We start from the raw sequence: 14,484 nt of genomic DNA on the forward strand, positions 1-14,484 counted from the left end.
GGGAGTAAGCTTGGTTATACTCTGAGAACTGCAAGCATTCCAGCGCATCAGGGGAAGAGAGAAAGAAGGGAAGGGTGTTGAGAGAAACGATGCTAGAGATGTAACAGGAGCCGAATCCTACAGGTGGGAGTAAGCTTGGTTATACTCTGAGAACTGCAAGCATTCCAGCGCATCAGGGGAAGAGAGAAAGAAGGGAAGGGTGTTGAGAGAAACGATGCTAGAGATGTAACAGGAGCCGAATCCTACAGGTGGGGTCTTTGGGGCCATGTGAAGGACTGGTGGGTTTTATTCTGAGTGTGATGGGAAGTCACTGGGGAATACTAAGGACAGAAGAGACTTCATCTAATTTAAATTTTAGAAGGACCCCTCTAGATACTGTTTGAGGATCATAGTATAGAGGGCTGAGAATATAAAGAGGAAAATCAGTAGGTTCTTTCGTCATTCCAGGATGAGAGATGTCAAGAGTGGTAATAGTAGGAGTGGCAAATTTCAATTTTAAGATAAATTTTACAAGAGCTTTGCTGACAAGATTTGTTAATGGATTAAATGTGTGGGAATTGGCTCCAAGTTCAAAAGGACAGCCCTAAACTCAACCTAAAACAACAAAAAACCCCATCAGCACCCATAGTTTAGACAGGAAGAGGACAAGCACCAAGAACACGGATACATTCTTCCCTCAGAGCACGTGCGCGTCCACACAGGCACAGGCACTGTACTGGGCGGCACACGCAAGAGTCAAACATTCCTGCCCCTGGGGGACTCACATTAGAGTATAAGATCTACTCTTACCTGCTGCTTCCATGAAAGTCTTGTTTAGCCGAAAAGTCAGAAGGGGTTCTTTGAGGTTTCGGAGGAAGTCCTTCAGGAGGCTACAGACAGCGTGGATGTCATCCACTTTGCTGAGGAGGGGTACGGTTTTCACTCTGAGGAACTTCTCTTTCAGCTCTCTCACTGTCCGGTCACAGCCAGAGATCCGGTACAGGCCTGTCTGTTATCGAGGGGACACTTCCAGTTACAAATTGATTATTAACAAAAACAACAAATCCACACTCTCTGAAGGTATATATATATATATATATATATATTTTTTTTTTTTTTTTTTTTTTTTAAAGGGAGAGTTGGGGGCGAAGTGTGGTGGGCAGGAGCAGGGCAAAAGGAGAGGGAGAGAGAACCTTTAGTAGTCTCCATGCTGGCCTCAGAGCCGGACATGTGCTCTGGCTCACAACCCTGAGATCAGGACCTGAGCCAGTATCAAGAGTTGGGTGGCTTAACTGAGCCACCCAGGCGCCCCTGAAGGTTGACTCTTACCTCAGTCAGCCCTCTCTGCTCAATCTCATTTACGCAATGGACAACAATGGAGGGGATCATTGGAGAAGTCTGAGACACATAATCTGCTAGCAATCCCTGAAAAGGGAGAGTTTTAAATTATTATTTATACCACTTAGACCAGCAAATCAAGGTGAGTAGGAAGAACCATCCCCAAACTAATACTCAGACTGGGACATCATGTCTACTTTTAAATTCCTATTCCCAAAGCATATATTAGAACAGAGATTCTCAGCTATATTTTTCCTACAACCACAACAGGACTGATTTATGGTCACATATACATACTCTTGCATGAACAAGTAATAAGACCACTAGCTACAACTCTGCCCCCGCTTGTCCTCTACTCAAGGGCTTCAGAAAGCAAGCAATAATGAGATTACAGGTATGGGCTTTAATATGAACTAATTATTCTTAAAAAAAAAAAAAAAAAAACCCTTTTTTAACCCTTTAATTATTCTTAGTAAGAAAAATTATTTAACACAACTCACAGTTGATCGGGACACAAACTATCTGTAGGGGAGAACTCCATGGTTCTCTATCAGAGTAAAGAAAATCTGTAACCAATTACGTGCACGAATAAGAACTATTAAGATTAAAGAAAAGTAGCATTTGATTTGCTAGGGGCTCGGAAGCAGCAGCATAATCAATTCATTCTGAATCTTGTTAATATTGTTCATATAATAAATACTTAATAGATTGAATCAGTTTTTAGAAATAAGCAATCTAATCTTAATAGCTTAGTATAGGATACTTCTTTTTTTTTATTTTATTTTATTTTATTTATTTATTTGACAGAGAGAGATCACAAGTAGGCAGAGAGGCAGGTAGAGGGAGAGGGAGGAAGCAGGCTCCCCGCCGAGCAGAGAGCCCGATGTGGGGCTCGATCCCAGGACCCTGAGACCATGACCTGAGCCAAAGGCAGAGGCTTAACCCACTGAGCCACCCAGGCGCCCAGTATAGGATACTTCTAACATAAAAGGAGGTACATTCACAGATGAAATTACACGATGGATGGAATTTCTGTCAAGATAATTCACTGGACAGAGCCAGGAGGACAACATGGACTAGACATGAACTGGTAATCACAGAAGTTGAGTGATAGGAACCAGGGGTCAGTCATCCTAATCTCTCTACTTCAGCACATGTTTGGAATTTTATAAAACAGGAATAGGATGTGGAGGGGAAGGAAAAGATGAGGAGGAAAGGAAGGGGAAGGGGGAGGGAAGAAGGAGGAAGGAAAGGAGGGAGAGAGGATGAGTAGGGAAGATGGGAGAAGGTCAAAGGAGGGAAGGGAAGAGAAATCTGGTGTAGAAAAGTTACTAAACAGACAAACCCAAGCAGGACTCGGCTGCGAGTTAACATTTTATCATTTCTCTTCATCATTTGTGTTAAAACTATGCTTGACATCACTAATTTTATTATAAAAACTGACATTAAGCTTTGAAAAAGGTAAAGAAGTCATAATACAAGGACAGACCCCATAGGTCCTACCTCTCCAATCTTGACAGGTGTTCCTATCAGAGTAGGAATGCAGGGAAGGGGACAGCGGTCCCGACATTCTGGATGAGAGACCACACGACAGTCGCGGCACTTCAGAGATAGCTTGCCAAATTTTATCCGTTTTCCACATGGAACACAAGATTCAGGTTTAATAACCTGAGGACAAGAGGACAGAAATAACAGAGGGGTCTGAATTAGAAAATTACCATCATCAACAACCAGCATTTTTTAAGCACTTAGTATGTGCCAAGCAACTTCCTAATCCCTTTACACATGCTTGTGTAATTCTCACAATAATCCTATAACATGGGTTTTGATCTTTAAGGAAAGGCAAAAGTGCTGTGTAATTTGCGTAAGGTCACCCAGCTGGAAGGCGGCAGTGTACAATGGTGGAAAGAACCTGTTGATGAGGAGCCATAAAAACTCTTAAAACATGGGGCGCCTGGGTGGCTCAGTGGGTTAAGCCGCTGCCTTCGGCTCAGGTCATGATCCCAGGGTCCTGGGATCGAGTCCCGCATCGGGCTCTCTGCTCAGCAGGGAGCCTGCTTCCTCCTCTCTCTCTCTGTCTGCCTCTCTGCCTACTTGTAATCTCTCTCTGTCAAATAAATAAATAAATCTTTAAAAAAAAAAAAAAAAAAAAAAAAAAACTCTTAAAACATGTTAACTGTGCCACTTACTGTTCTGTGGCTCAGACAAGGCAGTTAACTCTTCTGAACCTCAGTCAGGTTGCTTGGGTTTATATGAGGGAATCCAATGAGACAAAGGTAAAGTGTGCTATATCCAACCATACTACATAAATATGTATCACTAAAAAGCATAAGCAATTGCTTCTGTTTAAAAGCTGCTTTAACGTAATATATTCACAGAATGCAAAGATATACACATCCTCTGTAACCAGTAGTTAGCTCTGAGGAGTGGAACTGAAAGAAGGAGATCTGACATTTAACTTTCTAACACTAAATTATTTAAATCTGTTCCTGGTATGTATTACTTTCACAATCAAAAAGTTAAGTGTGGGGGCGCCTGGGTGGCTCAGTTGGTTAAGCAACTGCTTTCGGCTCAGGTCACGGTCCTGGAGTCCCAGGATCGAGTCCCGCATCGGGCTCCCAGCTCCATGGGGAGTCTGCTTCTCCCTCTGACCTTCTCGCCTCTCATGCTCTCTCTCACTGTCTCTCTCTCAAATAAATAAATAAAATCTTTAAAAAAAAAAAAAAAAAAAGTTAAGTGTGCCCGAAAGAAGACAGAACGATCACAGATCTACCGTCTTAGAGACAAAGTCATGCAGGCGCATCCCTCCATTGCTCTGTGGAGTGCCAGAACTCTCTGTCTCAGTCCTTGGCTCCAGAGGCCTGTTGCTCAAGGTGGAGTCACTATTCCAAGGTTGTAATGTACCTAGAAAACAAGTAACTTTAAGCTTCTTAATATTTTGTTCCTTTTGAATTTTAACCCCAATTTTAATGTAACTGGTAAACAACCAGTAATTTGTAACCATAATCAGAAGCAACTACAATGGCTATGCAGAAAAATCAGTTCAAGAATAATGAGTTAATAATGGGGCCCCTGGGTGGCTTTGTCGGTTGAGCATCTGACTCTTGATTTCGGCTCAGGTCATGATTCATGGTTCGTGGTACCAAGCTCTGCATGGGCTCGATGCTCATCAGGGAGTCTGCTTGAAGATCCTCTCCCTCTGCCTCTCCTTTCCCAAATAAATAACATATTAAGTGTGAGTGGCTCAGACCAGGCCAACAATCCAAAGGTAGAATATGACAGTGTTCTGGCCTCCAGTAAGCAACAGCAAGAAACTACCCACAATATCCAATCCCTGCCTCAAAGGGTTCTAAAAAGCCAAGTGTCCCTGAATTTTACCAGTTGTTTTACACAGGCAATTTAGCTATAAACTCGGTGGACCTGTTTTCCTTCGGCTTCTCGTCCAATATGGCACAGTCTCAATTGTGGACACAGCTTCGATGGGCCCGCCATCATTGGGAACAGTCACTGTAGTTTTTGCAACTATGGATTCATTCCCCTGAAACAAAAGCAAAAATGAGGGAAGGACAAACAAGTGAGCATAATATCCCTACCACTATAAGGTAATTTTGGAGTGGCTGAAAAATTCCTGAATCTTGGTCAGGATTTATGGCCCAAGCTCAAAAAAACTCAATTGAAACCTCATACTTTAGAACAGAAATATAGGTCACAGAGGCATACACAACAATAAAATAAGAATCAAATATAAAGCTGACAGTTGTTTACTCAATCAGAGTGATTCCATTCATATGGATGATAAGGATCCTATTATTACATAGAAAAACTCACCAAATCTCTCTCTCAAAATAACATTGCAGCATTGACTCAGGATTCTTATTTATTTATTTGTTTGTTTGTTTGAGAGAGAGAGAGACAGACAGAGTACAAGCTGGGGGGAGTAAAGCTTGGGGGTAGCACTGAAGAGGAGGGAAAGGGACAAGGAGACTCCCCACTGAGCAAGGAGCCCAATTCAGGGCCTGAACCCAGGACCCTGACATCATGACCTGAGCTAAAGTCAAATGCTTAACTGACTCAGCCACCCTGGCGCCCTTGACTTAGCATTTTTAATGGTTGGGGCCACTAACCTCTGATGTGTTCACAACCACAATTCTCTTGGCCTATTCTTACCTGGTCTACTGTGGAGCCAATGGAACGAGTCTTCTTTACAGGTCCTGGGGGACCATCAATGAACTGTCGGCTACTAGAGCGCTGGAAAGGAGACAAAGATCAAGAAGTTCAGCGTCATAGAAGATCTGAAGCACAGAAGATAAAATTATTCCATTGGACAACTTGGGTGCAAGTCCTGGATACCAGGGCTATTGTAAATAATAATATGCTTTCTCTAATTCTTTTTCCACATGAAGCTTAAGTTGTACCAACACAAAAATGCCCTCAGTGCCCTTAAAGAAACAAACAAGCTTTGGAAAAATTTAGGTGACAGCACCAGAAACAGTAGAGGTGTAATCCTATCCAAGGACAATATGTCTTTGGACACAAATTAAATACCCTAAACAAGCACACACAGACACAGCTTGGCATATCCCATTATACACACATTTCATCTGAAAATTATATTAGAGTACAAAGTCCTGCATAAAAATTCCTATGACAACTCAAAACAAACTCAAGTATATCCTTTTCCACTCCAGAGGCAGCCAGAACAGTGAACTAGGACGAGACTGTCCGGAGTTACTACCTCGAGGATCCTCCATAATGACCCGCAGCAGGAATTTACTTGTAATAGGTGTTTAACAATGGTTAGAGCTACATGTTAGGAATGCTGTATCATGGAAAATTTTCTAGAGAAAACTCCTTTATTGTAATTTTGTAAAAACAACAAAAACTAAACAAAACCATACATACCCTCTTTTCTCTCTTCTTCAGTTTGAAAGTCTTTACCAAAGAAGAATCCCAATCCTGTTGACAATTATAATGTATTAATTTCTGTGGTGAGGCAAAAACCCCAGACAGGAATTTTTGTGGAAATAAGTTTACAGAGAACCATAAAGGCTTTTTGAGTCAGACTGCCTAACTTATAATTTGGGGAGAGGGTGAAGGGAGGGTCTCAGGTGCTGTAGCTATGGAACTACAGTAAGTTAACTTGCTTTCTTTCCAAAATTGAAGCTATTATAATAGAGTCAGGAGTCAATACCACAGAGGCAAGAAAAGGTTAAAGAATCAACTTCTGTCGTGATTATCTCCAGCTCCTGGTTCTTTATTTCTGACTATTTCTGTAATTAGTTGTAGAACTCACAGAATCTCAGGCACTATACTGATCAGGTTAGATGTCTTTCTTACTCTTAAGGGACTGCTATCTAATCAGACGTTCTGTACAATGTAACCGCTTAAAAAGTTCTAGTCCAGGTTTTATATTTCTCAAACATCCCTCTTCCTTGGGCCCCAACAAAGACATTCACCCCTGAAGAATTCCATTTTTTACCATAGTCTAGTTTCATTTCACTTATTTTAACCATTTACATTCATGTGACTTCCTTACTCCTGAAAATCCCTGAAAACACAAAACCCAGAAACAGTAGTACAGAGCAAATGGTAGCTTAGCTAACTGAAATCTCTACAATTCCTGGTCAAGTAATTTAATTTAGCTACTGATTATTTGATTCAGTTTGGGTTACAACAGATACACCATAAGTAGGTCTAGGTCCAAAATCAGCTATTAAAACATTCTAGTTTTATCATATACATAAACTCCATACCTATTCATATCATTCCTTGTTTCAAAAAGGGGATACTTACTATTTATATCTGTAAAATGGCAATGATTTCCCCAAACACTGATTTGGGACAGAACACTCCTAGCCTACGTAACAAGTAGTCACCACTTGTTTCACTATCAGAAAACCAACCACAAATAACCTCCTGATTTATTGCTTTGTTGCTAGTTTTCAGCCGGGAAAACAGGAAAGATACACAAACCAATAAACCATCAAAGTTTGAACATCAAAGACTGAGATATCAGGAGATGACTTTTATACAGAAACACCACCATAAGTTAAGAAAAGGGTGCTGCCCCACAAAAGCGGGGTAGCAAGAAGTTTAGACCAGTCAACCATTATTGAACAAAGCATTACAGAGTGCCTAGAAACTTTGTTAGTCTTCTGGCTGAAGTTCCAGAGCACTGGTTTCCTTCTAATTATGAAGTATGACTAAGTTTTCTTCAAGAACCAAACTAATTCTGAAATAACGCACAAGTCTATTCTCTCCAAGAGCAGCAAATAAACCCTGCCTGGGTAGAATCTTGCTAATTTTTTTTTTTTTATTGCTAGCTAGGGCTTTTTAATAAGCCAAGATACAGTCAATTAGCAAATGCAGCTCACAGATCCGTTAAATAAATTTAACCTCATCCCAAATCCTGAGTTCTATATTCTCACTTCCAGAAACTAAATATATAAGCCAGTCTCTTATAGCCTGTGTGGATTTTTATTTTAAAATGCGAGCTCAGGGGCGCCTGAGCAGTACAGTTGGTTTGGCGTCTGACTCTTGATTTTGGCTCAGGTCGTGACCTCAGGGTCCTGCAATCAGCCCGGCTGCATCTGGCTCCACACTCAGGGCAGAGTCTGCTTGAAGACACTTCCTCTCCCTCTGCCACTCCCCTGCACCAGGCACTCTCTTGCTCTCCCTCATCGGTAAATACAATCTTTAAATAAATTAACTAGGGACGCCTGGGTGGCTCAGTTGGTTAAGCAGCTGCCTTCGGCTCAGGTCATGATCCTAGCGTCCTGGGATCGAGTCCCACATCGGGCTCCTTGCTCCACGGGGAGCCTGCTTCTCCCTCTGACTCTGCCCTCCACTCTGTCTGCCTGTGCTCGCTTTAACTCGCGCTCTATCTCTGACAAATAAATAAATAAAATCTTTAAAAATAAATAAATAAATAAATAAATAAATTAACTAATTAATAAAATAAAATAAAATGCTAGCTCAGAATCTGTAATACATCAACAAACAAAACAGCAATAAAGGAATTCCAGAAGACAGGACAGGAGAGAGAGCCCTGAGGGAGCAGGGGTAAGAAAAATAAACAATCCTCAGAGATCAATCATTTATTACCAGTGATTCGTCAGTCTTATCAAAGCTGATATCTGATAAAATGGAACCAGATTCATCAATAGTTGATAATCTAGATGAGAGAAACAACACAGTATTAGATACAGAAGACCGTGGCAAGTAAAACGCATGAATGCCCAGAATGAGTCGCATTGGTCACGTAACACCAGCAATTTCATAGCAGTGCCTTCCTATGGAGACAACTACAAGTTCAAAGCCTAGCCATGGTGGCTGCTTGCAGTGGTTTCCATGGGAGAGAGCGGCTGAGAGTTTCCATGCGTGCGTGAGGGCACACGCAGCACAGCTGCTTTTTTGGCAAAGACCTCCTAACAGCAGTTGAAAGTTACAGACAGGAGCAGGGGTGCTACTCCTCGCAGAAAAGGCTACTAGAAATTCACAGGCACAAGACTGAAGTTTAATCTGATCCCAATTGTGGTTGCTTTCTACAAGAAAGAGTGTTACCCAGCATCAGCTTTTGAAGAAATTAAGCCCATATATTTTCTCAGTTATAAAGATTCCCCATAAAACAACCAGGCAACAAAATAAATAGCTGGAAGAGTGCTGACCTTTCTCTCCATACTGTATTGGGGATGTTAAATTTAAAGCCTGGTAGAGACAATTTTAAATAGTGATGCAGTAGAACCAAAATTATTGTCTGGTCTTGACTCACAGAAGGCCTTCTAAACCAGAAGAGCTACAAGAGCTACAAGAGCTCTCTGGAGAGTAAATGCTGAAAGTATTGCTGAACTGCCACTTTCACCTTTAGGTTTCTTAGCAATGAGTGGGATTAGTTACTGACGTGCAATTTTGCATCAACATCAAAATTTTACCCATGGTGAAACAATTATCCTAAGGAAAGATCAAAAACAAAAGAAGATAAAAGAAATCAGGAGGCCCCTGTGCCTATGCCTTTATTTCCCACCCACCCTTCCTCCGAAGTCTTTTTCTGCTTTATTCAGCACACATTCCAGAAGCAGTCTATTTAAGAGTTCAGATAACAAGAACTTCTGACAGCTGCGCTGCTCGTGATCAGATAACAACAGACACGGCTTCCCCACCTTTTGTTCCCAGCATTGCCGCTGGACGGCTGGCCTCTGTTGAGAAAAGCCAGAGCTGATTTTTGCTCCTCGCTTAGTTGAATGCTGCCAGATGTGTCACACATGAGCATCTCTCGAATCAGCTGAATCTGTCTTTCCTGCAGACCAAAGCAGAGTAAAACATCCTAACTAACCAGGGGAGAAAGCTTCACCTCAAATTTATGGGACGGGCAGACCAGAAAACATTAAAATACAGCATTATGCAAATGAGCCTTCAGGAAGGCTGCTACACCGATAGCATATTAATTCACATCAAGCCCAGATTGTGTCTCTGATTTCTGACTGGCAAAATGAACTCCATCCAGAATAGTGGGCTTTCTGCTACAAGACTTTTGGGTCAAGGGGCTAATCCCAGACGGTATTGCAAAATGAGAGTCCCAAAATAGAATTTCGCATAGGAAAAACAATTTAGTGTCATTTTATCAGGACAATTATTGGCTTCCTCTATGGATCAAAGCAGCCACCCACCTTTCTAAAGGGTGGAGCGAAATGCATTAAAATGGATACAAAGCTGTGACACACTGGAACCAGTCAATTTGAGCTTACTGAGGCATTTAACACTGTACCAAGATGGATTAGTGGCTCCTCGTAAAGGCTTTCCTTTGTACCATGACCCACCCTGGTACACCAAAATGATAGTGTTCCATGTTAGTCACATTGCTCAACTGGCTGACTACATCTCGCCCCTTCCCCTGAATTAGGAGCAGTAATGATGGAAAACCTTAGAGTTGTCTTGTCTGTCTAAATAACAAATACTAGCTATTGACAAAAGGATGAGGGTGTTCTGGGTGGCATGAGAGATAGCCAACATCTTGTGACAGATCAAGCATGCTAGGAATTCCCTAATTTTAATTCTTTAAAAATCCTCAACTGAAATCTATAAAGTCATAGTTTTAAGTCAAGAAGAGAAAAAATATTAAATTTCAGCCTATGAAGGACAGGATTCCTATGCTGCAATTTCAGCTTCAATTAAGGCCAACTTGTCAATGGACAGGCTGCTTTTAGTTCTTTAATGTGGAAGAAGAAACTCAGTATAACTGGGGGGTGGAAACAGGACCAGATGATGCTGGCCCTCCCCTCACTGGCTCGGCTCTAGCATAGAGAACAATACACACCAGCTTCTCGCAGTCAGCCTCAGCTCGCTGTCTCCGTTTGATCTCGACATCCACCTGATTGCGTGCGTGCTTCAGTTTAACATCCAGAGCACTACGCTCAGTCTCTGCTTTCATCAAAAGATCCTTGTACTTCCCCAGCTCGTGGTCTGTTCTCTGCCACTTTTTACGGAAATCCTCAAAGTCCTTTGCCAACTGGATGAATTCTGAGGAAAGGGGGAAACTTCAATAACTCCAGCACCAAACACAGTACTAAGGCTCTAATGACTGAGTCCTCTAGTTAGTTTTCCTCCAAGTATATAATGAAGGGACCAGCTAAACTCTCGGCAAAGCCAGCTGAAAATAACCAGGAGCAGATCCTGGATATTCGTTCATCACCCTGCATGGCAGCCTTGTGGAGAGCAATTCCTGTTTCGATAGGCCACCTCCCTTGGCTTGGCCAGTGGCATCTGCTATGGAATAAGTAACTCATTAGTCACCTGGCTCCAGATGTAATACCAACACTGAAAGCTCCTGAACAGAAGGCAATCAAAGGGGGATACCTCTGGGGCAGCTGTCACGCACCAGGACAGTTACAGCTATAAAACAAAAACAGCCTCCTTTCAAGTCACGCACTGCTGCGCCAAAGAGACGTTAAACAGCAAATTCAAATATAACTGCTGTAATATGCTCCAGTAGTTGTAGATTAATAATATAGATGTCCGGGCCTACAATTCCATTCAACTATATAATTATACAAATATTGATTTGAAAGTAAAGAGCCAATTTGCTAGTGTTGTTTAACACTGCCCTGAAGGGTGTATAAACATTTCAATGGGAAAGACACAGTAAGAACAGATCATACTAAGCTAAGGTGAGTCACTGATGGCGGAATATGGACTCTTTCCACATGTCTGCAGAGAGAGCATCACTTTCAGTGCCGTGCCCGGAAGCATGATAACCCTGGCGGCATTCATGCTTGCCACCTGCTGTTGGCAAAGACTGTTCTACACTTCCTATTTTCTCGTTACCTTCGATCTAGCTCTAGGCTTCACTCCACACCACCTTCACGGAGGAAGTTCCCAAGGTGTACATCAGCTGCTGGCCAAACTAACCCAGTTTACAGCTGAAACTAGGCCACAGGCACACAAAGCTTGCAGATTCTTGGGTAGTAAGGGCACTTTTCTTATTTCAATTTAACCTAAGAGCATAGAAGCAATGAATATAGTGCTCTTTCCAGTCTTAATAATTTGACTAAACTTCAAACTTACAAATTACAATGCCAATTCAATCTCGAGAAAGCAAGTCTTACACATAAAGACACTTTAGTTTGTAACAAACAAAAGGTTTTAGCAGAACAGGATATTATGACCTCATTATCTTAGAGAATGCAACTTTGAAAGCTAAATGTACACACACACACACACACACACACACACACACACAATATATATATGTATATATGGCTACAATTCAAATAGCTCTAAACAGTGTGTTTGTTTTGTTTAAAACACATCAATTTTTTCCTTCTTAATTTAAAGAAAAAGAAAACAACATATCCTTTTGCCAAATTAACTATTTCAACAATGTAGAGTCACAACATTTTTTTTTTAAAGAGCTGATTCTTTGCCATGTTCACTCTGGCAATTCATCAAATACTGCACTTATGATTTGTGTACTTTTCTGACGTATGTAATAGTACTTCAATTTCAAAAAATAAAGAACAAGAAATACACTTTTCAACCACACATCTAAAACTTTCTAGCTCCACACTGTGGTCAATTAAATGTTTCTAAATATAGTGCTGTATACACTATATTTATATACACTCAAATATCTACTGAATTGAAAAACAATTTTGAGAATGAAAAGATTTCCACTGGACCTAGTTTTGCTCACTTCTTTGTTCCTTCAAACACTCCTTTTTTTTTTTTTAAGATTTTATTTATTTATTTGAAAGAGAGAGCATGAGCAGCAGGGAGGGATGAGGCAGAGGGAGAAGCAGACTCCCTGCTGAGCAGGGAGCCCAATGTGGGGCTCCATCCCAGGACCCAGGACCCAGGACCTGAGCCACTCAGGCACTCCAAGGACACTCCTTCTTGATAAATCTTATTAAATTTGGGTTTTAATCGCTATTCATTGTTAATTGGTATATATTATAAGTCTAACTGAATTGGACGATGGAACTCAAACCAAAAAAAGTATCAGTTCATTTCCAGGAAAGAGTTCCTATTTTAATAGTATGAATGATTCAATTACTAGTTCAACTTGTTTTATGCTAGACCAAAACCAGAATATTTGCATACCTAAAATATTACTTATGTATAATTCTGTTATGAATTAAGTTTGCTAGGATGGGTCAAAACAGAATATTAGATCATCAGAAAAATTCTGATATAGGAGATCAATAAACAGAGCATTTTCAGGGTCAGTTTGTGAATCATGATTCCAACTTGGTACTAGCCCCCATCATGAAGTACATATTCAAAAGATTTTTTTTCCTAAGATTTTATTTATTTAGGGGAGGGGGTGGGGAGTTAGGTGAGCCTGGTGGTGGGTATTAAGAAGGGCACGTATTGCATGGAGCACTGGGTGTGTTGCAAAAACAATGAATCTTGGAACACTGAAAAAGTAAAATAAAATTTAAAAAGATGTTATTTGAGAGAGAGAGAGCATGAGTAGGGGGAGAGGGAGAAGGAGAAGCAGACTCCCCGTTGAGCAGGGAACCCAATGTGGGGCTTGATCCCGGGACTCAAGGATCATGACCTGAGCCGAAGGCAGAGGCTTAACCAACTGAGCCACCCAGGAGCCCCTTCAAAAGATTAATTAACTTCAGGGGCGCCTGGGTGGCTCAGTGGGTTAAGCCTCTACCTTCGGCTCAGGTTATGATCCCAGGGGCCTGGGATCGAGTCCCACATCGGGCTCTCTGCTCATCAGGGAGCCTGCTTCTCCTCATCTCTCTCTCTCTGTCTGTCTCTCTGCCTATTTGTGATCTCTCTCTCTGTCAAATAAAAAAATAAAATCTTAAAAAAAAAAAAAAAAAAAAAAAGAGATTAATTAACTTCAAATTACCTCCTTTAAAAAGTTATGTATATTAAACTATGAAATGCATCTATCAAAAAGGAATGAAGGGGGGTGCCTGGGTGTCTCGGTTGGTTAAGCATCTGCCTTTAGCTCAGGTCATGATCCCAGGGTCCTGGGATTGAGCCCCACATTGGCTCTCTGCTCTGTGGGAGGCCTGCTTCTCCCTCTCCTGACTGTCACTCCCGACTGTCTGCTTGCGCTCTCTCTGTCAAATAAATAAAATATTAATTTAAAAAAAAAAAAAGGAATTAAGGGAAATTTCCTTAAAACAAATTGAGGATAATCTCTGATTCATTAAAAACAAAACAAGCAAACAAACAACAACAACAAAAATGGAGGATTTGGTTCATAGTTCAGCAAATAGATTAAAACCATCCCAGAGATCTTGGTTTTCTCGGCTCACTCCTCCTGGGACCTTTGCACAGGCTCTTCCTTTTGTTTCCCCACCACTCTCTAAGCTTCTTAGAAAGGGGAAGGGGAAGGGCACTGGGTCTCTTTTCTCTCCAGTGCCTTGTAGCACACAGTAGGCACTTAAATATCCATTGAACAAATAAATGAAAAATTGCTGTTCAGATCAAATTTAAACTCCAGGCGTCCAAGCCCACCTCACCAGTCTATTCAAACTTGACCTCCCACCACTACACAATACTCTTTCTTGTCCCTGCTCCCAGAACAGACCCATGCTTATTTCTGCCTTCTCCCTTGTGATCAAGCTGTGTACTCCAAACACAATGCTCTACCTACACTCTTCTTTATGTATCCATTCTTCTAGTCCCATCTGTTCTATAAATCCC

At 41.3% G+C, this 14,484-nt stretch overlaps 1 protein-coding gene across 3 annotated transcripts in view; it reads right to left on the minus strand.

Annotated features, from left to right (window-relative positions):
- The window catches only part of RACGAP1 (Rac GTPase activating protein 1), a 28,068-nt gene that overhangs the window by 4,221 nt on the left and 9,363 nt on the right, over positions 1 to 14,484 (minus strand). For 2 of the 3 annotated variants that reach the window (XM_059403067.1, XM_059403066.1), the window contains exons 3-12: positions 10,631 to 10,833; positions 9,477 to 9,613; positions 8,422 to 8,491; positions 6,220 to 6,273; positions 5,485 to 5,565; positions 4,738 to 4,855; positions 4,091 to 4,221; positions 2,821 to 2,985; positions 1,309 to 1,404; positions 790 to 988 (exon numbers count right to left, since the gene is read on the minus strand). In XM_059403067.1, coding sequence (XP_059259050.1) covers positions 790 to 988; positions 1,309 to 1,404; positions 2,821 to 2,985; positions 4,091 to 4,221; positions 4,738 to 4,855; positions 5,485 to 5,565; positions 6,220 to 6,273; positions 8,422 to 8,491; positions 9,477 to 9,613; positions 10,631 to 10,833 — 1,254 coding nt within the window. The remainder of the gene's footprint in view (positions 1 to 789; positions 989 to 1,308; positions 1,405 to 2,820; positions 2,986 to 4,090; positions 4,222 to 4,737; positions 4,856 to 5,484; positions 5,566 to 6,219; positions 6,274 to 8,421; positions 8,492 to 9,476; positions 9,614 to 10,630; positions 10,834 to 14,484) is intronic. The other variant, XM_059403068.1, reaches the window with a different exon arrangement.

This window comes from Mustela nigripes, chromosome 6 (assembly GCF_022355385.1).
Source record: "Mustela nigripes isolate SB6536 chromosome 6, MUSNIG.SB6536, whole genome shotgun sequence".
In the NCBI taxonomy this organism is placed as follows: domain Eukaryota; kingdom Metazoa; phylum Chordata; class Mammalia; order Carnivora; family Mustelidae; genus Mustela; species Mustela nigripes.